Source organism: Cavia porcellus, unplaced genomic scaffold (genome assembly GCF_034190915.1).
Source record: "Cavia porcellus strain 051 isolate PalLab524CR breed Dunkin Hartley unplaced genomic scaffold, mCavPor4.1 scaffold_5, whole genome shotgun sequence".
Lineage (NCBI taxonomy): Eukaryota > Metazoa > Chordata > Mammalia > Rodentia > Caviidae > Cavia > Cavia porcellus.
This window is the reverse complement of record NW_026947488.1, coordinates 54,479,731-54,503,144: the sequence shown is the minus strand read 5'-3', so window position 1 is coordinate 54,503,144 and position 23,414 is coordinate 54,479,731. Positions and strand designations below refer to the sequence as shown.

At 50.6% G+C, this 23,414-nt stretch overlaps 3 protein-coding genes across 15 annotated transcripts in view; all 3 read right to left on the bottom strand.

Moving 5' to 3' along the window:
• Positions 1 to 467: 467 nt before the first annotated feature.
• Positions 468 to 3,541, bottom strand: Rbm15b (RNA binding motif protein 15B). Its single transcript, XM_003476705.5, has one exon. It carries the CDS (start codon positions 3,394 to 3,396, stop codon positions 721 to 723), a length of 2,676 nt encoding a protein of 891 aa, XP_003476753.1. The 5' UTR covers positions 3,397 to 3,541; the 3' UTR covers positions 468 to 720.
• Positions 3,542 to 5,169: 1,628 nt separating this feature from the next.
• Manf (mesencephalic astrocyte derived neurotrophic factor) lies at positions 5,170 to 8,288 on the bottom strand. Its single transcript, XM_003476704.4, has 4 exons — positions 8,104 to 8,288; positions 7,313 to 7,440; positions 6,487 to 6,628; positions 5,170 to 5,595 (listed from the first exon to the last, which is right to left on the bottom strand). Exons 1-4 carry the CDS (start codon positions 8,276 to 8,278, stop codon positions 5,411 to 5,413), a joined length of 630 nt encoding a protein of 209 aa, XP_003476752.2. The 5' UTR covers positions 8,279 to 8,288; the 3' UTR covers positions 5,170 to 5,410.
• A 1,016-nt stretch (positions 8,289 to 9,304) lies between these two features.
• The window catches only part of Dock3 (dedicator of cytokinesis 3), a 707,026-nt gene continuing 692,916 nt past the window's right edge, over positions 9,305 to 23,414 (bottom strand). For 10 of the 13 annotated variants that reach the window (XM_063248928.1, XM_063248934.1, XM_063248929.1 and 7 more), the window contains 5 exons: positions 18,475 to 18,593; positions 17,300 to 17,387; positions 13,772 to 13,894; positions 13,154 to 13,236; positions 9,305 to 12,358 (listed from right to left, as the gene is read on the bottom strand). In XM_063248928.1, coding sequence (XP_063104998.1) covers positions 11,849 to 12,358; positions 13,154 to 13,236; positions 13,772 to 13,894; positions 17,300 to 17,387; positions 18,475 to 18,593 — 923 coding nt within the window. In that variant the 3' untranslated portion in view covers positions 9,305 to 11,848. The remainder of the gene's footprint in view (positions 12,359 to 13,153; positions 13,237 to 13,771; positions 13,895 to 17,299; positions 17,388 to 18,474; positions 18,594 to 23,414) is intronic. The other 3 variants (XM_063248927.1, XM_063248931.1, XM_063248932.1) reach the window with 2 other exon arrangements.

Sequence of the window (23,414 nt, the reverse complement as noted above, 5' to 3'; positions counted from 1 at the left end):
AAGGCTACACTGGGAGGCTACACCAGAAGGATCCTGGACAGTTTGGGGGCCACCAAGACCTCCTGGGATCAATATTGCACATATAACACAACTGTGGAAAACTACCCATTATCGAACAGGTTTTATGATGGGCACTTTATCTATCAGCCGGACTGAACTGATGGCTGTACACTTGGGGCAGGGAAAACCAAACCCCAAACTACCAGGACCTATTGGCACAGACCTTAGGCTCAGCCCCTCCTCTGCAGGGGATCTGACCAGGGTGGCACTCAGCAGGGTCCAGGGCTGTGTGTGCCAGCGTCAGCTAGGATTAAAAATGAGTCCTGACTCGGCCTCAGAGCTGAGAGCCACCAAAGTACAGCAGGCCTTTTGGACACAGTAGTGCCGGAGACATGATATAGTGTCATACACTGGGGAAGTTTTCCATTCTTTGAAGAAAACTTGATTAAACCTGGACACTGAACGGATTAGAAATCCATCCTGACAAAGGCTTTACTGACAACTTGCCATACAGTTAGTCAAAAAATAAAAAAATACAGAATACAGCAGACAGTATCTCATACACTAGAGAAGTCAACATAACGGGTTCTTTTCGTTAAAAAAAAAAAAAAATCCCCCACCATCTAAGAATTTAGATTGAACCAAATTAATCCAGCAGAGAATTCAAACCAAGGGAGCAAGTAGAGAAGCAGATTTGAAAAGTGACTGCTTGAGTGTGGGTTAGGCAGTGTCTCTCACTATCACTATCACCATGTGCTCCTCTTCCAGCTTGCCCAATGTCCTCAGCGCTGACTGGAGGTACTGCTGTGAGAAGTCGCAGGGCGGGAAGGCGTAGAGCATGCCTGTGAGGTCTCTGCCCTTAGACCCCCCTACTGGCAGGCTGATCACCCCAGCAGCCTGCTTCTGTTTCAAGTAGGAAACCAGGTTCCTGAGAAGCCTTCTCTGCAGGCCTGGCTCCACTGTGGCCATTACCTCGGTGCCAGGCCCACTGGGGGCTGCCTGGGTGGCCAGGAGCACGGCGTAGCCATTGGGGCTCCCCTGCTTGATGCGTCGAGTGACCTCGTCAAGCTTGGGCTGGTCCAGGCGAAGGCGCTGGGCGATCTTCAGCTGGGTCAGCTTGCTTCCCGAAGTATGGTCTTTGAGGAGACCACTGATGACTCCCTGGTCCCCCTCTAGGATGTGCATAGATGTTGGGAAACAGCTGTTTTTCAACACTAAAAGCCCATTCCAACCCAGCTGCAGTGTCTGAGCATACTCTGAAAGAGTCTTCAGCTTTTTGGTCTCGTGTTTTGGCTCTTCGAGAGGCTTGGGCTCAACCTCAGTGGTCCGATGATTGCGCTCACTCTCTCTCACCTTCTTCCCATGGGAACAGTCTGGAGCTTCGTGGTGGTGGTGGTGGTGGCTGCGCTCCTCAGCCCCATGTCTGCTGTTGCTGAGGGAGTTGCCTGACTCCTTGGTCCCTTCACCAGAGTGGTTCTCCTTGCGGCTGCGTTCAGGGGTGCGGTCACAGCCGCGGTCAGCCTGCTGCCCACCACCCTTGGTCCTGCTTCGTTCCTCATATGGAGAGTGGGTTGTCCTCCCACGGTCACTGGAAAGGCTCCTCCGCTTGCGCCTGTCTTCCCAGGGCTTGGGCATGCCTCTATCCCCGTCCCCTCCCCAGCGCTCACCACTCCGGCTACGCACTGAACGACTATAACTCTCCAGGCTGTTTCTGCGGTCAGAACTTTTACTGGGGCTGGTCCAGTCCCCTTCCAAAAAGGTCCTGTCTCGGTCCGAGTACAGAAGGTGTGGAGGGGTCCTATCTCGCACCCGCAAGTCTGCATCCAGGGTCCGGTGCCGGGTATATCCATCTGTGAGAAGTTCATAGTGCACAGGGAGGGGTGAGGGCTGGTACTGCTGGGGATACCGAGTCTCTTCCGCTTTGGCAAAATCTACCCGGAGCCTGCGGTCTGGACCACCCAAAGGAAAGCCCCTCATTTTTGCACAGGCGGCCTGGGCTGCGTCCAAGCTCTCATACTGGATGTAGGCAAAGCTATCTCCTTTGACATGGTCAATGGTCCGAATGCTTCCAAAGCGATCGAACTCCCGGGCCAGGGCTGCCAGGGAAGTGTTGGGTCCCAGGCCACCCACCCAGAGGCGAGTGGTGGGGTTGGCCTTGCCATAACCGATCTTAATGGGATTTCTGCCAATCACCCGGCCTGACATGGCCACCTTAGCCCTGTGGGCCATGTCCAGGTTCTGGAATTTGAGGAATGCATAGGCCCCCCCCTGCCCTCGGGCCGGCCTCTTGATGACCACCTCCTCAATGATGCCATACTTCTCAAAGGCACGGCGCAACTCCACCTCAGACACGCTGTGGTCCAAGTTCCCAATGAACAGGTTTCGAGTGGCCCGCTGATCGTCCTCCGGCATCAGGTCCTCTTCGCACACGGCCGGGTAGCCATAGGGGCGCCCACGGTCGTCATACAGTCCGTAGTAGTCCAGGGCCCGCTCCCGCGACAGCCCCACGGCGGCGGCAGCGGCGGCAGCGTCCAGGGCAAAGGCTGCGGCGGTGTGACGGGCGCGGGGCTCCCGCAAGGGTGGGGCAGCGACTGGGGACAGCGAGCGCTGCTTGTACTGGTACCCTCCGTGCAGCGGCAGGTAGCCGAGCGGGTCTGCTGGCGCAGGAGGCCCCGGGGGCGGCGTGGTGGCGGCGGCGCTGCTGCTGCTGCTTCTCCGGCTGCTCCCGCCACCGCCGCCGCGCAGGTACACCGGCTCCACCTTGAGCGGACGGTCATACAGCAGCAGCTGGCGGGCCAGGGCGTGCTGGCGGGCCTCACGCGCGTCCTGCGGGTGCCGGAAGTTCACGTAGGCCACGCGCCCCAGCTCCGGCGTGTGCGACAGGCGCAGACTGATCTCGCCGAAGCGCTTGAACTGATGGAACAGCCGGTCCTCGAGGTGCTCGGCGGGCAGCGCGGGACTCAGGCTGCTGATGAGCAGCGTCTTGTACTCCGGCACGCCTGCAGAGCCAGGACCCGCAGGTTCGGCCCCGGGCGGCGGGGGCGGTGGCGGCAGCGGAGAGGCCCGGGGCGATGCGCCTGAGGCGCCCGGGTCCCCCGAGGCCTTGCCGCCGCGTCCTCCGCCGCCGGCTCCGGAGCCCGACGAGCGTCCGCTGCTTACACGGTGATTGGCGTCCCCGGCGCCGCGGCCGTCGCGATGTCCTCCGCCGCCGCCCCCGCTACCACGGGGCTTGTCGCGGGCCCGCGCTGGAACTGGATGTTTGGCGCCGCCGGAGGCCTTATGCACCGCTCGCCGCCCGCCCGCCTCCGCCTCCCTTTCGCGCTCCCGTGGCCGCTTTGCCGATGACGACGAGCCACGCCCGCTCGGGCTGGAGTCTCGCTCGCTCTGCCGCTTCATGGCACCAGCGCGGCGAGCGGGCGGCCCGCGGGCCCGTCACAGCGGCGGCGGCGGCGGCGGCCCTGGAGGCAGCGCCCCCGGCGCCGCCATCTTGGACAAAAGGACTCGGCGCGGCGGTGGTGGCGGCGCGGGGCGGGAGCGGCGCCGAGGGGGCTGGGCTTTGAGTCATCATGCTGCGACGGCTTCCCCGCGTGACTGTGAGGGCGGAGCGACAGCGGCGCTGGGATGCGTCATCTGGTTGCGCCATATCATGTCACGTGATCCAGTAGCAAGAAATTAGAGAAGTAGGGGGGCTCGCGGGTGTGGGCTGTGACAGGCGCCGGACCTAGGCTAGCGTCCCCCAGGCTGGACTTAGGAGTGGCAGCTTCCGTTGGTACGGGCATCCCAGGACTTGTGCAGCGGGCGCGTTATATGTTGTAGCCCCCTCAAGTCCGTGAGTAGGTCGAACGACCCGCGTTCGTTCCCTGCGGTAGTGCGGGACTCACATCCTTTGCATCATCTGCATTCGGGTTCGCAAGCAGCGGTCCAGTTAAGGGCCTAAGAACCATGGCTGTTGAGTCCTCAGTGCTCCAGCCAGTGTCATGTGCTGGGTTCAGGCACAGAGCTAGAAGTAACCCACCTGCAGTTTACAGTTGGAATAGGCTCCTTGGTGCCTGTCAGTCCAACTTTATGTGGTGGGCATCTGGGCAGACAGCAGGCTGCAAAGGCAGGACCACAAAGCCAAGGGTGAAGAATCCAGGTACAGACAGCGTGGCTACCATTGCTTGCATGCTGATCCTTTGCTGGCCAGTGCTGTCCTTTTCACCTCCAGGTGTGGTGAGGGAAGACTGCTCAAGCCTACTGGGAAGCTTTTATTTTCCAGGCTGCTGAAACCATTGCCAAACCTGACCCAACTTCAGACAGAACCCACAGGATGAGGAAGAGTGCACCTCTCTTTTCCCTCCTCTCATAATCAGAACGCAGCTGTTGCAAGAAGCAAGGTCTTGGAAGAGACAGCAGGAAGCTCCATGGCCAGCTGTAAAAAGGCCCCTTACAAACTGAACTTAGGAACACAAATGAAGTGACCTGTAAGACCAACTCCTCAGCACTATTTCTTAGACCTTCCTTTCAGTTGGTCTCTATTCTGTGCAAGGAGGTGTCTCACAGGAGCAACAGCTCACACAATAACTAAGAAAGCTGCCAAAAACCCAGGCCTAATACCAAGGATAAATAGGCAAAAAGCAGCCCACCCACACCACTTCTTTGTAGAAGCTGATGATTGCCGGTCTTACGGAAATCCAAATTGCATCAGAGGATGGCAGACACTAGACCTAGGCTGCAAACCCCGATAAGTAGGTATCCACGGCATCTTTAGAAATGTCAGTACTGAACACTTGTTAAAGTCGTTGTGGAAAAACATGCCCATGTATCCTAGGCCCAGCTTACACTGAGCACGGATGGGAGGCCCTCCTGTCTACTTCAGATTCCACCTCTGTGCCAAGGAACAGTGCAGCCTCCAGCCCCTTCTAGTGAACCAGGTGAGGCAGGGTGCCAGGTTTCACCTCCTCCCTCGACTAAGGTGTGTAGTATACTCCAGTCCTGCAAAATCAACACATACTGGCTGGCCTCAGCCGGTGTCCTGCCCTGGTCTTGTCCGCACTGGTGGGCTTCAGAACAAATAGGAATATACCCCAATACTCTTTGCAAACTGGAAGCCATAAAATAGTGGGGATCCTCATCATGGGGGTAAAATTCTATTTCAGTATTCACTTTAATTCTCCAACGACAGCCAGATTATTTTTTTTCCTTTTAATAAAAAAATTCCAGACACACTTTGAAGTCCTAGAGTAAACCAACAACAGAAGGAAATGAATCCCACTATGGGGGCACCACAGAGCCCACATCAGGAAAGCTCCAGACTTCACATTTGATATTGTCAGGAGCCTGCTTAAAAAATAAATTACAAAAAGGCTGTTTTGGCAAGAAACAGCCAAACTTCTTCCCCTCAGGTGCAGCAGGAATTGGGTTGGGCAGATTATAAATCAGTCCGAGCACTGGCTGCCTTGGGTGCATATTTAGGCATCAGTTCATTTATCTTCCGGATGTAATCAGATTTCTCAGCACAGCCTTTGCATGTCTCTCCCCAGTCATCCAGGATCTTCTTCAGCTCTTTCACTCGGAGCTTCTTCAGGTCCACTGTGCTCAGGTCAATCTGCTTGTCTGCAGAGGAGAAAAGGAAGAGTAAGAGGCTGGGTGGGAGCAGCCAGAGCCCCAGTCCTGGGATGGGTTCTTCCCTGCACAGCTAAACCATCTCTTAACCAAGATGGCAACCTCAGGCCATCCGTGTCCCCTCCAGACATGCAGCGTAGAACCACTGCACAGTTCGGAAGGGGAGAGACACAACTCCCATCCTTCAAGTACCTCTTACATAGTGGATGACGACTCCACAGTGGTTGACAGAGCAGATAAATCCCCTCATCTCTGTTTCCCAATACTGGCAGGCCTGGAACCAGGAGCTTACTCTGATTATCACTTGTGACCAGTGACCCAAAGGCAGGTGGACCTCTAAGCGATATAACCCTCAGAAAACCAGGCGTTGTCGATGTAAGTGAGCAAACACAGGGCCTTCAACCTTTGAGTCTTAATAAAAACACTGGTACCATTTAAACTTTACAGAAAAGGCCCTCACTCACTCTAAAGGCTGGGAATGTTTGTGTAACCAGAGATGAACTCAGCCAGAGACATGCTATAGCTCCTGTCACTCCTGGGCTGAAGACCTCAAGGCTTTCTCAGTGGAAAAATGACTAGGTGGTTAAGTCAAAAACTTCTAATGCTCCCAACCTCAGACTAAAGCCAAAGTCCTCACCAACCATGCCCTGCATGCCACTGGCTGCTTTTACACATTGCTTACACTCACTGCCTGGAAAACTCTACCTCATTTGCGAATCTCTTCAACTGGATCTATTCTGACCACACATGTTGATGCCAGAGTGCCCCCAACTCTGGCATTGAGAGTCCTCTATCACACTACACAACCTGCTCTCCATGGCTCGACTATTACCTTCCTTTCTGTATACAGTGGCCAAGGAAGGTAGGCCTGGTCACACTTACCATACTTTAGTTCACAGATCTGGCTATCTTTCTTCTTCAGCTTCTCACAAATCTTCTCCACAGGGATGTGGTGGGACAGAGGCTTTGACACCTCGTTGATGATTTTTGTAGCAGCATCATCTGTGGCCCCAATATAGTAGCACTGTAGCAAGAGAAGGATACTAGTCTTCAGGAGGTGGCACTTAAGAATCATTTGCTCCAACACACCTTTCTGTAAGGGACTTATTTTTTGGGGTGCCCCACTGGACTGGCATGTCAGCATAAACCCCAGGCTCTTTAAACAGGTGTTGTCTAGGAGCTTATGAGTCACTTGGGTTCACAATGTTAACAGACAAACCAGAGACTGTCAGGGAAATTAAAATGACAAAGTCACTGCAAAGTTGGGGATCTTGTCCTCACTCATTCCTGGCCTATCCCACGGGCACCTTGGTAACCTCTGCACAATGTCACGCCTTTTTTGGCCCTTGGGCACTGGCTGACTCCTCTGCCTGAAGTGACCTGACTTCAGTGATGCCCGCCTCTGGGAGCCCTCTTATGTGGTGTCTAATCTACCCTACTAGTGACCAAGGTTAAAATGACCAAGTCCATCCTCTTCAGGACACCAATTCATTGTCAATTTTTACTACTGCTGTTCCCGGTGGCCGGCTTGCAGTGGGTTCTTAATAAACACTAAGAGGACACAAATACCACAATTGGACAATACAAGTCTTGGGGAAGGACCTGAAAGGCCTTCCATCCTGCATCAATTTACAGACAGAATAGCAGCTCCCCAAGGAGTGGAGGGTAAAGACGCACCAGGGCCATCTCGGAGTCACTAGCTACTCACCAAGCGATTCTCTTTGCCTCTTGCTTCACAGCAGAACTTTATAAGTTCTTTCTCAACAGTAGTTGGTGAGAATGTGACATCTCTGTCTTTGAGGTCCTGGTAAAATCTTCCCAGATAAGAAATGCAAACTGGAAAAGAGAGAGAAGGGAGGCGCTCAGCACGGAGTGGTCCCCCATTCCACGGAGAAGGAGCATCTACAATTTTAATAGGCGACAGAGTTGCAGCACTAGTCTATCACCAGCTTTCCTCAGGTGCCCATAGTTGGACAGAACCCGAATCCAGTTTGTCAGGGTTCTGTGGTCCACCCTGGACACTCGGGGAGTAGACATTACCCCGATGACCCACAAACGCCTCCTCCTTGCTCCTTTCATCAAGTTTGAAACGAAAGTGAACAAGTGTCCTTGAGATGGGACGCACTGCATGACCTCATAAATGGAGACTGGAGGCTGAAGAAAAGCGATCAAAATGCTGCTCATCTCCAAATATAACACTGAACCCCGAATTGCAGCTTCACGACCCCAAGACGGGCGCGGCATGTACAGCCGCGATCGGGGGGGGCCCCCGATATGACAGGGATGCTCCAGCGAGCCTCTGGGCGGTGGTGGGAAGGGGCAGAACTCCGGCATCATGTGGATTTCTGGCTACGTTTTCAGCACGATCTAGTCTCCACTTTTTCTCATCGGACCAAGGATTTCCAGGCCCTTCCTCCGCGGACCCGAAGGGACTGGTGGCCGCTCCCGTCCACTCGGTAGTCTGGTAGGCCATGGAACCCGGACCCCGAGACCCCGCACCTTCGCAGTCGCCGGGCCGCAGCGCCCAGCTGCCTGGCAATACACTCAAGGCCAGCGCCACCGCCAGACAATGCGTAGCCCACATCCTCCACGGTCGCCGCCGCCCGACTGAACCGCACCCGCCGCACCACACCGCGCCGCCTCTGAGTCCTCCCGGCACGCAGCAGTTTGCCATTGGCGGAGCCCCCGCGCTCTCCCACACTCCGCATTCTCATTGGCTTAAGCACCGCAGAGGCTAGCCCGGCGGCTCCACGCTGCCCTGCCCCATTGGCTAATGGCGTCTCGGCCCTAGACAGTTGTCGGCCGCTGATTGAGTCCAGTCGCCCGTAGGAAGTGGTTGCGACCGGGCGGAAGTCGCCGGGCCTGCCATGTTGCCTCGTGGGCGGCCTCCCGCACCTACCCAGCTGCCCCCTGTGCTTCCTGTGTGGGCCGCGCCTGCCCACGAAATTCTGCGGTTTGTCCCGCCTGGGCCCCGAGTCGAGGCGCAGGTCAGGCGTTGTGGGGGTCAGCGGGGCGCTCTCGTTGGCTGTGGGCGCTCGCGGGCACAGGCGAGGCGTCGTTTCTTTCGCCGGGTTTGAAGAGTCACGTGGCCGCGCCACCCCGCCTCCGCTGAGCCTGCTTGGCTGTAGCCGTAGTCCGGTGGCCCTTTGCGCCTCCCGAAAGGCGCGAGGCCGACCCAGCCCGGCAGACGCCCTGCACCTGAGGGAAGCACCTGGGCAAGGGCTGCGGCTCCCCGGTCGCCCCAGTTTGGAGGCGGGGACCGGGGGGCTTGTCGCCGTTTTGGGACGCGCTCTGAAGGAGGCCAGCTCGCCTGTTGCTCCCTGCCGAGCCCTCAGGGCCCCGGGCCACCCATGGGTGAGCAGAAGAGGGGTTCCCTCCTGTGCTGCCTGTTGTGGAAGCCCGACGCGGTCAGTGCTGATTAAAGCAGAAACATGAGCCTGGCGTGGTGGCTCACGCCTGTAATCCTAGCTCTCGGAGGCTGAGGTGGAAGGATCGTTGCGAGGTCGAGACCAGCCTGGGATACAAAGTGAGCTCAAGGCCAACCTGAACTGCATAGTGAGACCCCGTCTCAAAAAAGAAAAAAAAAAAAAAAAAAAAAAAAAGGCAGAAACATGAGCTTGGGGGGAGGGGGGGGGGCTTGGAGCCCTGTGACAGAGGGCGGAGAGGGGCACTAATGCGCCCATTCAGTGAATTCAGTGGGTCAGTATCATGTATTCATCTTTAATTCACATCACAGCAGTCAGGGGATTGGAGAGAGGGAAGAAGTCAACCGGCAGGTATTTACATCTAAAATTCACATTATTGTATTTAGAACATGCTACCACAGTATATACAGTAAAATACTTATAGGGACATTGGTACAAATTTTTAAACTTTGCTTTTCTGGTACAGATAAGATTTTTTTAAATCACTTTTTCTTTACATACGAATACACAAAAGAAATGGTTAGAAGTTTTCTTATTTTTAAATAAGCACAGAATGCCAGAAGTTAAAAACACATTTATAGAGCTAAATACCAATTGGACATCACACTCTATACATTTTTTGCTCAAATTCCTGTACAAATACACAGCATTCAAATAAGTATTTACAAATAAGCTTGAAAGAATGAAAATCAGTATTTTCACCATCTTTTCAAAGGATTCTCATCTCTGTCCCTCCCATTTCCCTTCTAATTGGCTGATTCTCCAACAAGAGATTCAGAATATGTCCACGTCATCCAGTTGGGGAAAATGGAAAGGGAAAACAAATTCATTTCACCTTGCACAAAGCAAGGGCAACCAGCTTATAACTCCCCCACCCCCTACCTGTACCACCAAGTGGAGAAGGTAGATGTTCTTATGTGATGACTGCCTTGTCCAGGGACCAAGGTTCAGAAGTGCCTGAAAATCTAAAGCTGCCCTCCTAAGAAATTACAAACCTAGCCCCTAACTTGTAACACCTGTGAACCTCATATGATCGAAAGACTGAAGCCTGCAGGAGAACTGAGGCTTAGGAGCAGGCCTACCCTTTGAGCTAGGGGTGCCTTGACTGAGATGACCTCAGCAGTCTGACTGCCTGGGATGATGCTAATGGTATCAGAAAAAAATCTCACACTAATGATAAGGCCCAACACCCTCAAGGTATTTGGGCCTTCTGTCTTTGTTAGTAGATTACTTGCTGGCAAGTCTTAATTTGACATTTGTTTATTCAAGAAAAACACCTTGACCATGGTCTTTTGTTTGGAAGGGGCAGTGAGGAAAGAAGGGATGAAGGGCTATGGGGCCAGGGCAAGCAAAAAAGGAACTGGGGGGAGTGGGAGAGGAACATGCCTGCTTAACAGAGAAGGAAGCAGGGACTCTTGGACCATCAAAGTTGTGACCATCACTAATGTGAACTCAAGCAAATGAGATTTTGTCTCAAGATAGTTAAACTTAGAAGCACCCTGGTAAAATACTATACCCACCCCACCCTATTCCCCAAATAATACACCAAGAGGAAAATCAGTGCCCTGACCTGAAAGTTTCCTATAAAGACACCACTTCACCCTGCCCAACAGACTGGGGAGGCAGGAGAAACCGCCCTCCTGCCTACTCTGAACCCTGAGTGGTGGTCCCTATGAGCCTGGGTGCTATTCTTGGCTACTTAGGAGATGACAATTCTACCTATGTACAGGTTCTGCTTCCAAAAGAAGTTCCGAACCTCCCACCCTTTTTACCCAGGAGCTTGATGAACCTGACCACATATCCTCACGGCCTGGAAGCCTGGCTGGGTAGCCAACCCCCATGGCTCAGAGGTAGTGCTGAAAATCCCTGATTCAGGAGTGGATGGCAGGCGCTGTGCCCACTTCTGAAAGCTTAGAGAATTCCTGGCCCCTGCCCTGGCCTCTCTCTTACACTAGTTCTAACACATGGGAAGGGGCCTAGCTCCTCGTAGAAGAAAGGTGGTTAGCCTCTCTGACTTCACTCCTCCACTCAAACACGAGAGGGTGGAAGATAAACCCTGCAGATCCATTCACTATGGAGGCTTCCACAGGTTAGGAGGTATACAAGTGGAAGGGAGTGAATGGTCAGAAACAGTGGTGGAGAGAGAAGTCCAAGGTGGAACAGAAGACGAGGCTGGCCCATGGAAACCTGGCAGTGTGTCCTGGGCATGCAGTTAGGCCAGTCATGTGCCTGAGCTGGCAAATTGGCCTGGCCAGCCCCTCAGTGGCACACTCCAGGATGGGAGAGCTGGTAGGTGGGCAAGCATTTGTGCAAAATGGCTTGTGGCCCCTTCATCCACCTGTGACATGTAGTCCATGTGGTCCTGCAATCCCTGAATGCAACCATGAACTTTTGTGTCCATATAGCAAAGGAAGAGGTTCCTAGTGCAATTTCCATTCTGTGCAGCTCTGCCCTGGATGGAGGGCCTGGGCTCCTGCTCAGGAGCTCCCTAGTGTTGCAAAGCAATTCTGTTTAGTATCTCCATATAGCTTCACGCAGTCGAACTGCAGGAGGAGAAAGCATCTACTGCATAAAGGAAGAGAAACCCAAAGAAATAGAAACAAAAAGTGAAAAAGAAGCCACAACCCTTCATGCTGCTGCAGCTTCTGAACATGGCAACACACAAGTTCATGGCAGTAGAACAGAGACTTGGGTGATTCTCTTCTGAGTGCCAAGCCTCTCCAGCTCCCTGGGGGGTGGGGATGGGGGACTTTTCTCACATCTGGAGTGGACTAGCAAGCTGCTTACTGGAGGGGGTGTTGCAGCTGCCTCCCTGCCCCTCACTGTTCCCCTCGGCCATGTTCCCACACCATGCGGGCCTGCTCCTCCTTGGTGCTCCCAGGAGGCAGTGAGGCCTTGCGGTGCAGGCCTCTAGGCCTCTCAGCTTCTTCTCGCAACAGCACACCTTCATCGTGCTCCAGGGCTGGCAGGCGGGGATGGTAGGGCTTGGGTGGCAGCGCAGGTGGGTCCATGGGGTCCTGAGGGATGACACACCCTGGGGCTGAGTGACTTCGGCATGGCTGGGCCTTGATGGAGTCCAGGACAGCAGACTCGGAGAGACTGTAGTGGACAGGGAGGTAGGGTGGCTCAAGGTCTTCATCACCATTCCAGGCCTGACTTGGCATGGAGTCTATGGTGTCTGTTCGAGGTGGGACCTCTGAGGAGTGCCCAAAGTTACTCTCACTCAAGGAGGACACGCCGCTGCTGGCACTTCCAGACAGTGTAGAGTTGCTGCCGTCCAGGCCCGACTGAGGGCTGGTGGGGGAGGCCGGGATGGGGTGGAGAGGAGACTGCGAAGGAAGGATGGGCACATTAGAACCCTCTCTAGATAGATTGGCTGGGCACACCATGTCAAGACCAGGAGTCTGCTTAGCAATACCTTTAACCCTCAGTAAGTGCTTATTTCTTGTTTCTTAAGCAGAAACCCAGTGAGTACTCCCCTACCCTCAAGTGAGTCAGTGGGGCTTCACTATCATTCCTGTGGACCTGACCATGGCTCTGCCCTAACTACTTGATGTTGGCACCCCCTGAAGCCAGGTCCCAGGCTGATGTCTGTGGCTCTAGGTTACTAATGGAAGGATGGAGTGATGAGGTCAGGTTGGAGAACAGAAAGGAACATGGTGGACCATGGATCAGATGAATGTGTTCTGAAATCTTAACAGATCCAGTCTTTTCTGGATTTGCAAATAAACTTAACAGCAGGATTTAAATTTTACTTGAGTGTTTTTATACAGTTTTGGTACATGATTCTTGCTGTCACTGAACACTAGTTTAAAAAGCTCTATAATCCACCACCAAGATGTTTAACCATTAAACTGTGGCAAATTGATAGCCTGTGGTGTTGGCAGAAGAACCCCAACTTTCTCAGTGCCCACTGCCCATACACTGCTGGTACTATGCATTGTCTCCAAGACCCCCTTAATTTCCCTATCCTCACTACTTGATCAACTGTAGCCATGTGTGGCTTTTGCTACACCTGGCTTCTGCCAAGCTGGCCTTTCAGGGAGAAACGGGGGAGGGCTTAGGAATCCCAGGGATGATTCTACAGCAGATGAGATGGTGGAGCCATGGCTTAAGTACATTACCTTGCGTAGGGTCCGGGCAGGGAGGGCTGGGGGGATGTCACCCAGAGGGTGGTGGAAGGCATCAAAGTGTAGGGAGTAATGACCTGTAAAAGGAACAGAACCAAGCCTCAGCAGAGGGCCCTTGTTCAGGCTGCACACCAGCTTCATCTTGCTGGGCCACCTGGGCAGGTGTGGAAGAGTCCTCAGGGGACACTTGAGCATTGAAGGCCATAGAAAAACTTTGCTTTACATTGGTGTTCTCCAAAACACAGGCTGCTGTGCTGGCCCCACAGGTGGCCAGGAAAGTTGAGTGCTTCAGAGCTTATGGAAGAACAGGCTGCAGGCAGTAGCAACTCTGTCCCACTGATGGGTAATGATGGGCTGGTGAGTGGTGTCATGGTTGATTCCATGGTCTTCAGCTTTCCTGGTTGGGATGGCCTTATTGAGCTAACCTTCTGGACTTAGAAACCTTACTGACCCCAAAGCTCAGCAGGAACTTTCTTCAGGTGTGGATGTTTTTTCCTTGGCTGAGCTGGCCCAGAGAGTGGCCCGTCTTCTCAGCCTAGATGGCTACAGATCTGGTCCTGGAGCACAGTCTGAGACCTAGGACTATCTGGGGGAACCCGCTGGAGGTCTTACCATGCAGCAGGCTTCGGGGAGGCACTGGGGGGGCCAAGATGTGCCCCATGTGGGCAGACAGGAAGGACTGGGCCTCTCGGGCTCCGCTATCCAGGCTCCAGCTGCTGGGGGCTACTGGCACCACTGAAGGTTGGAAAGAGATGGGGTGAATAGATTACTTCTTGAGCCACTTCTTGAGCCTGTCCTAATAGCCGGTGGCTTCTCCAGGTATACATATCTAGCATACAGAAGTGGCATGTCAGCCTCTGGAACTAAAAACATTGGTCAACCAAGGCACTTTGGCCCAGAGAGGCAAATGGCTAAGGATCAAAGTTGTATAAGAGAATGGCAGTAGAGTGAGCTGATTTTGAAGAACATTCTAGGTGACATAAACTGAGAGGATTACAGCAGGTCTGAACAGCTTTAGTTTCAAGAATCTGCCAGACGAGAAAACAAAAGGGGACAGAAGAAAAAAGCAAAACAGGCCAAAGAGAACAGAGTGTAGGCTGTAACCCCTTGCCAAAGTCAGGGCTCTACTATCTGGGCCATGTGGAAAAACCAGGGAACAGGAGATAGGCAGACTCTACCTCTTTTCAGGACTCCCAGTGCATGGCCAAAGAGTTGGCAAGTGTTCTGTCCCAAAGTGACACCCAAAAGGGCCTGTGGTGCCACTCAGATTTTGACTCATCCTTGTTGCTCTGATGCCTGCTGGCTGGGATTAGAACACCCAAGGTTTCTTGAGGCAAGGAGAGGTATTCGGTGTACGGGTTAGAGAAAAATATAAAGTGCAGGCATTTCGGCCCGTGCCTGCTGCCTGCCTCCTGCTTCCTGCCTCCTGAGAGGAGAGAGCTGTGGCCACTGACTGCTTTGGCCATGCAAAGAAGCATCAGCATACCATGAGTAAGGCTTAGGAAGAAATTGAGTGCCACAGTACTGGCCCCTCAACAGTGGTCACAGTGAAAAGAGTAGAGAAGGGAGAAGGGGAGCAGTGACTGAACCTTGGCGTCCCAACAGTCCTGTTCTTGAAGTACAGGAAAGGACATGTGAAGCTTGTTAGCTGATTCCTAGAAAACACACCCATAAAAAGGAATACCATTTTTTTGGTGGAGCCTGAGGCATCTAGGGTTTGGATTCTTCCTAGTCTAGCCACTGAGAGTAATTTCAAGGCCCAATGGGAGCTAAGAAGCTAGAGCATAGCCTTTGAGGAAGTGACCAAGAGAGTCTGGGCCAACAGTGGGCCAGGGATAAGAAAGTGATGTCCATCTTCTTTCTCAGGGACTGGTGTAAGTTACAGCAGAACACAAAGTAAAACGCCTCTGTTCTATGGAGGGCTGCTTTGTTTCATAGTAATGTTTAGTAACTGGTAGCAAGGAAGGGCATGGCAGCCATTGGGCAGCAGCACACAGCTGTTGCCTGCAAGGAGGAAAACATTCTGAATCTGAGGAGCATCATGTGGATTCCATTACAAGGTCTCTTCAGGAATCCTGAGCCACCCCAAGAACAGGCTTATCCTAGTTCAAGATCCCCACCATCCAGCATGTAGCAGGAGCTTCTGATCCTTAGTACTGAGATTCTTCCTCATGAAATCAAAGGATCATCGCCATAAAAAGCCACAGATCTCAGGAAAGAAGCCTGGAGGTGAGTCTGAACAACTTTCCCAAAGGAACACCAACAACCTAAGATCTCAGATGCTCACCTAAACCCTGGAAGAATTGTGGGGCTGCAAAAGTTTATCTACAAGGGCCCAAAGGAACTTGAGGCCAGGAAGGCTATGGCAGAAAAAAGCTGGCAAGGATGTAATGAGCCTGCCCGAGCTACTTCATGTGACCTAGAAACTACCAAATTGGGCCCTTAGTCTGATAACTAAGCAGTGAGACCAGCGAATCTTTGCTGCACAGCACAAGACCCTTTGTGGCTAATCAGAGGGCTTAGGATAAAAGTGGTCTCCACTGTGTTGTTATCTTCTCTCTCTGTTCAGCACTGGTCTAAGTTCCTGGTGTACAGTGCCTACCCTGAGGGTAGGTTTGTCTGGCCTGGGAGTCACTGTCTGCCAAAGGAAGGTACCTGAAAGTGAGAGGTGTTGTCCTCAAGGAACTTAGGACTCTGACAATAGAATAGTGACAGTTCTGGAGATTTGGAAAGTCACCATTTGGCCTGTATATTGCCACTGGGCAGATGTGTAATTTGCCACCCAGTAGCTGCTGCTCTTCTGGTGTGGACATACTTGTTCTGGGCTCAGCCTCTGTTCTGAGATAATCCTCTTTCCCTCTCATGTGTAGGGTAGGCTTTTTACTGAGACCTGAAACTTCTGGTGTCCAGTTTGGGTTGCATCTTGGTCTGGCTGCCAATATTTATTTAAGCTTTGAGTGCATCTGTGCTCTTGGTTAGTTCTAAGATCGTTCTGCATTTCAATTAAGGAAAAGCCATTGTGGACACTTTGTTTCGGGTCATAGGTGCAGGAATCCAAGAAGCTGCATGCTTTCAAGATATGGAGCCTTGAGGCTAGGAAGGTGTCTTCAGCAGGCCTTTTGTTGCTGATCTTCTGGCACCAATGCCGACCCAGCGCTGAGGCTGTAGACTCAGTACTTGGTCTCTAAAGAGGACACAGAGCATCCTTTTGCTCCATAATGAGCAAGGAAGAAGCAACGACAATGGTGACAGTAACAGTACTAGGTGAGCAGATGCAATGACAACATGACAACTCTGGAGGGACATGTTCAGATGGAATGGGATGACAAGTTGTACTGATGGGAGCTGAATATGCCCTGAACTCCAACAGATGGAGGAAAGAGGAGAACCTGTAAGGACAGGGCTGATTTGGGGCCAGGGTCTTGGTGACAGGAATGATTAGCACTATTCTGGGGGATAAGAAAGCACATCATATTTAGGTAATGTTCTGTGTTAAAATTAACTCAGGTATGGGGTTGCAGGCCAAGGTCATTGAGACTGAAGGCTCATTGTTTCATCAGCTTGCAGGATAACACAGGATAAAATGACAGTATCTAAACAGCTTCAATTCTAAGGAGGATTGTTCAGTCTGGCATGACTGATGGTCTTGCTGGCCGGAGTGGCTACAGGATGAAGGGACTCCTTTAGAGCATGCAGGACTTCTCTTGGAGAAGATTTCTTTAGGAAATCCATGTTGTCACAGTGTGTATGTGTTTTATTCTTGTGGTTTTTGTGGTCCCAGGCCTGCTCTGTGGTCCAAGGGAGGCCCAACCTGAGAAGGAACAAAGGGACTACAGGGCTTGAATTCTGGACCTGTTAAGGACAAGCCTATGGGAGTGATTGCAGCACAAGTTTCCATAAAGTTGGATTCGGGGCAGTTAGCAACTGGACCTCTTTGAAGGCAGATATGGAAAGAGGGAGTGATACAGACAAACAGGATCTAAACCTGATGTGGGTTACACAATGAGTAGATGTGATCAGCACTCTGGACAGATTGAGAGATCTGAGTGTTAGGGTGTAGCCCTGGCAGCTCGAGGATAAGAGTCAGACACTGAACATGTAGACAAACATGGAGGGACTCTTAGAAAAACTGTACAATACCTTTTTCAGCCACAGACAGATTGGGATCACTACAGGGTTTGCAGGGTCCAACCACTTGCTGGAACAGGGCCCGCTGGAAGTTTGGTGACTGAAGGCAGGAGAAAAATAACCAAAAGTGTGAAAATAACATTATGTCTTGGGGAGGCAGTGTTATGGATCACAGCAGCCAGTATGTTCTAAGAATGGACAGAGAAATCAAAGCAGTAGGATGGCTTGTGCTTGAGATATGCTGAGAATGCCAGACAAGCGTTGGAGAAGACTGTCCAGAGGCACCTGGTTCTCAGCACTTCCATGATCAAAGTACCACCCATATTGTCTTATGCAGGGTCCAAGAAAAGGACATAAATGTGTCTAGAATACCTAGTAGTTAGGGAGTCCCACTGGCAAAAAAGATTTAAGGACCCCCACTTTATGCATTAACTCCAACAGATTTTGCTTCCTGGAGAGGCCCCACACAGTTTCATGTTAGCACTGAAGGTAAAGAAAGGGTATCACCCAAGCATGGACTCATACAGGCCCTGTTCTGATGGAAGTTTTCCAAGCAGATCCTTTCTTTCTGCTTGGTGGAGCTCTTCAGGTACAGGGTGTGCCAGAAACTCCTGGCACTGTGGGGCTAAATGCCAGTCACTTAGAGATGATTGCAGTGGGCTCAGAATGGCAAGGGCAGAGTACCCAGGGGAGAAAGTTAATCACTATAGCTTCCTGGTCTAGGACTCCAGGCAGGCAGAGTATTTGGAGACTTGTGCAAATGGTATGAACAGCAGCCCCAGAAAGCAGTAAGGTAGGCAGATAACAGAGGTGGAGCCTACATGGATGCCCTGTACACACAGAAGGAGGAAGGACACTCCAGACTTGCATTTACCATAGCCTTCTTGGGATGAGTTCCAAAGAACTATATTCCAGAGGGATGTGGGATGAGAAATCCAGAAAGCTGACCAGCAGGACAGATAGTCATACAACAATACTGGCTCCAAACCTGGTGCCATTCTACCCACACCTACACTATCTAGATTACTTGTCCTCAGATTTACTGTACTCCACATAGGAGCCCAGCAGCCTTTTTATAGCAGAATGAGGGAGGCATGCAGGACAATGCTGAAAACCCAGCAAATGCAATAAAGGAAGCCCAGGTCAACACACTGGTAGCAAAGGCATTTGTAGGGTGGATTTGCTACCTGTCCATTCTCCAGGATGGCTGCTGGATACATGGCACTGCTTGGGCGGTCCCGGTGTGTGGGCAGCAGCAACATCATTTCCCGGGTGTGGCGGTACTTATCTGGCAGAGAGGGAGAGCCTGTAACCAAGTGAGAACAATCACACATAGATGACAAACCACAAATGGAGGGCCCAGTGGTCAGGACTGGGGAACCAACATAGGTGTCCCCTACCGCTGGGAGAAATGAATTCAGCAAACACTGGAGGAATGAAGTAGAACCTGGGGGTTGGATGGTGGTAGGCTGCACCTGGTATCCCAGCTGAGGCAGACCCTCCAATAGAGCTCCCACCTGGTGTGCAAAGGTTAAGGGTTATGAGAGTTGAGGACTAGAATAAGGTGGCTAGGGGCCTCTGCACCCAATGCTTTTAGGGCCTCAGTATGGCCTGGATGCTGGACTCTCTCAAGGGGCCCAGGTATGGGCACAGATCAGCTTTCAGTGGAACCATCAAAAAGACACAGACAGTCAGGTAATAGTCACACATATTGGAGTTCCATAGACTTACCTTTCCCCAATACCAGTGGCTGTATTCTCACCTGACTCCCTTGCTACCTTTTTCTAAAAGAATGTCCTGTTTGGATTTTAGACCCCCACCATCTGACCTCTGTCTTCCTGCAGTTTTCTGGCAGCCTTACAACCAGGGTAGCTGGGAACCCAGGAACCACACAAGTGGCTTTGAGACTTGACCTTCAGTGGCTGAGAGTGGGCATAGAACTTATTTAGAAGTCATAGGATAATTTTAACCTAGGCTCCTGAGTTGACTTGGTTCACAGTTTTCTGTGAGGCCTCTGAAGTGACTTCCTCTGGCTAGAAAGGATAAAAAGGAGAACAGACCATACTGGTGTAGTGTGACCCAGTTCCCATGGATTCAGATCATAGGTATAGGCTGAGGAACTTGGCAGCCTTTCACAGAAGCAATACTTGCTGGCTTTTCTAGGGGTATAATCTGGATAACCCTTGAGATGTACACTGCCAGAGACCGGGCACATTCAGTGAGAAGCCAAGGGGCCACTGGTCCTCTCACAGGAAAGTCAACTGGACTCCAGTGCATCTGTTTCACTCACGTGGTAGAAACCCCTCTTTGGTGCACTGAGAAGTTGGATGGTTGAGATCACACCTGGGCTCCAGCTGAGAGGTGAATTTTCTGCTCCTAGAAGCTCCATGTCTCTAAAACCCAAGATCTCTAGGGCTTTCCTTTGAGTGCACAATGCTAGCACTGTCAAGACATGGCTAAAAGAAGATGGTTAGGGTCCCCTGCACACAATACTTAACCAGCTTTCTCCAGGGATATTTGAGAAATTCCTTGTGTATTTTCATTCAAGAAGAGGCTGAAATACTTTAAAGAGTCAGTATAGCAAAAACTAGTAATATAACTTTTCCCAGTTACTAGTTACATAACGTCTTCCAAGTTGGTCTGAGTGATTCTACTTGTATACTTTCAAGCCTGGCTTAAGATCTGGTTTTAAGATAATGAATAAAGTATTATAGTATCCCGAAAAACTGTGCCTGAATTTGCTATTACTTTGTGGTTTTTCTAATTTCTATGCTCTCTTTTAGAACTTGTGCTGTGAGGCAACCTCAGGAAGATGGCCATGTAATGAAACAAGTAGAAAGGGCCAAATCCCACTGATCTGCGGTGTCCTCCCAGCACAGAACACTGTGAGTCAGGACCAGGGACATGCTGTTCTGTATTTAGTGTGTACAGTAAACAAATAACAAACCCACAGTGCCTTTACACCAAATGCTACATCAGACACCTGATGTCCATTCCACACTTTTCAGGCTGTTCATGGTCTTTCACCGCACCGACTGCCTCACTGAGTGCATTTGTGTATGCCCTGATTTATTGGAGGGCTATGATAGAAGGACATCAGCCTGCAGGCCCAGGGAGGAACCGAGACTATTGAGGATTTGGACCCATTTTTTAGTTGCCTCTGGTGCCACAAAGGAGTGCACGCTAGCATTATATTTTCCAATTCTATGCCTCACTTCCTTCCCACTGCCCTCTGCCCTGGGCAGCCAATGGAATGGTACGAACATGACAGTTACTTTCCATGAAGTCACTTAGGACTTTTGAACTACATCAGTTATACTCTGATAATCTGCAGGAAGGCTAAATTCCAGTGCGACTGGATGATTTCAATCATGTAGCATCCATTTACTACTGTTAACCTTTTGACCATGAGGGGGAGCTGCTAACTCACAAGAGATTAGGTTGCCTATATGCCTTTCTTCTCAGAAGCTTCCAAAGCATGGGGAAACACAGCAGTGTCAGTGGATATGGCAAGGAATGCCACTAATCTCATGACCATTCCTGGGAGTAGGAAAGTACTCCTAGTGTAAAGGAATCTGCTTCAGGCCACCTCCATGGACGCTTCCTCCTCACTGGTAATAAGAACAGAAACTCCAGATGGAGTAGGTCGTTCCCTCCTTTACTTGCCTAGAGTACTTCGACTACTGTGTCTGCCACGTTTATGAAAACATCAGTTTTCCTTTATGTCACACACATTCTTCTGTCTTCTCTCACAGGGCCTGACACTGTGCCTGACAGACAGTGGAGATGCACACAGACTATGAATGCTGTAGTCTAGAAGTGACTTCCTCTTACTGTTTCTACCCTTGTCATCATTCCCAACTTTGGGCTCAGTTTGAGGGAACCATTTTATTTACTTCTGAACTTATTGTCTATCCCAAAAAGGGAAGGAGGTTTTTCTCAGCTCTCTTCGATGTGATATGCTAGAGGCTGACCACTGTGATAGTTTTTCTCTAAAAATGGTGACCACTAGTGGCTTCCCTTTCCTCCCAAAACATACAAGCCACTCCTTACTACATGAGGTGGAATCTTCTTTCCTGGCATTTGTTGGTTTTGAGTGACTTGACTAGTCAATAGAAATGTGGCAAAGGGACTTTCTAGCATACCCAATGCTGGGTAATAAACAGCCTTGCAACTTCTTCCAGAGTCTCTTGGAATGCTTGCTCTGGGGAATATCAGCAGCCATGCAGAGACAAGCCTAATCCTCTTGGAAAAGTGAAATGTAGCAACAAGTTGACAGCCCCAGATGAAGCCATCCCCAACTGGCAGCCATATTAGTGAGCCATGCTGAACATCAAGACCTTAAAGTGATTTTAGCGTACATCTGACACAGTCCTGTTAGCTCACAGAATGGTGCGAGATGACAACTTGTTTTAAATTACTAAGTTTTAGGTGTAGTTTATTATGTAGCAACAGTTAACTTAGCCACTTGAAATAAGGAAGAGTTAGTTCTAAACAAAGAAGAAATCCTTTTTCTGTAGTTCTATTCTGATGTGATGCTCCCTGATCAACAGCCAGGCAGCTTCCTCACTGAGTAGTCAGTGAAAGCTCCATGCCCGAATAAATCCATAACTGGTTAGCTGGAAGGATACAGGTGGTAACATCTGTAAAGTCTATAAGATCTTGGACAGCAGCCACAGGCATACCTAAGTAATATCAGAGTGGTACAGAATTAAAATCTTACTTTTGTCTTGATCAACAATCATGACTCTGATGTCTGTCTTCCTCAGGACTAGATACAGACAAGATATAGCTAAGCATATGTTAAAAGACATTTTATGTTAGGGAAAACAATAAAACCCAGGGAGAATTAAAATCTGTTTTTGCAGCTCTAATTAGAGCATTTACCTTTAGACACTAAATACCAATCTATCTATACTACAACATTTTTGGCTACTTCTCTCTGTTTCCTTTTTATTCCCAAAGTGTTATGGTTTGTGTCTAGATGTCTTTCTAAAGCCTCATGCAGTTATGGGATATGGGCTTTTAGGAGGTAGCTGAATCCATAGAGCTTATGATTGATTCATGGTGCAATCCTGGGATTAAGAGTGTAATAGCTACACCTGCCCTAGGGCGAGTAGCCTACATACAATATAAGGGACAGAAAGAAGCTTGCTCACTCGCTCTCTCATTGTCACCATGAATGGTTGCCCCTCTGACATGAGCCACCCTGTCTTGAAGCTGGCAGATTATGGACTGAAACCTCAATAAAATTGTGAACCAAATAAACCTTTTCTCCTTTAACCTTGGGTGTTGGGTATTTTGTTTCAGCAATGAGACAAGTATCTAAGGCACAAAGCCATCTTTCAGTTTGCCTGTTTTGCAACAGAAATCTTCTCTATTTGCAGTTTTCACACACTGATAAGTCTTTAGTATGTACCATTTTGTTGGTTCATTGTTTTATTAACAGTATGGGATCTGTTTCCAAGTACTGAATCCCCTTTCTGGCTCTCATAGTCCATGCTAGAAAAGCAACATGAGGGGTAAGTGGGTATGAGACTATAGACATGCGAGAATATAAACCTGTACTCAAAGTTCAGCTTCCTGCCCTCTCACTGGACTTATCTCCCCTCAGGAATGAGGGGCTGGACTACATACTTCAGGCAGAAGTCTGTGGGCTTCCCTTTTGGAACATTACACTCCATCCCCTCCACACTACCAAGGCTTTTCTCAGTTGGCTCTGTCTTTCAGCTATGCCACGCTGCTTGGTTCTCTCCATCATTTCTATTGTGGGCCTCAAAGATTTGTGTGCTTTGGAGAACTTTATTTCTTAATTATTTCCCGAGTGATAAACTGTGTTATTTTTCTTCATATTCAAAGTAAGGAGAAGAAAAAAATGATCTCCTCTCTCTGAACCCTGAGCTGATGGGCTCAGACTACTTTGCTGTCCACACAACCAATTCTGGGAAGCACTAGACCAGTGAACCTATGGCATGCAGGCTACAGTAAGCTTGTGTTACTGAAATCTCTAAAAGGCTTTCCACCACTGCACTAGACCCCACATACCACAGCTGATTCTCATTCTATCACAATTTTTTTTTAATCTGAAAAGGTAGAAATAATTTTCACTGCAGGAACTGGGAACAGA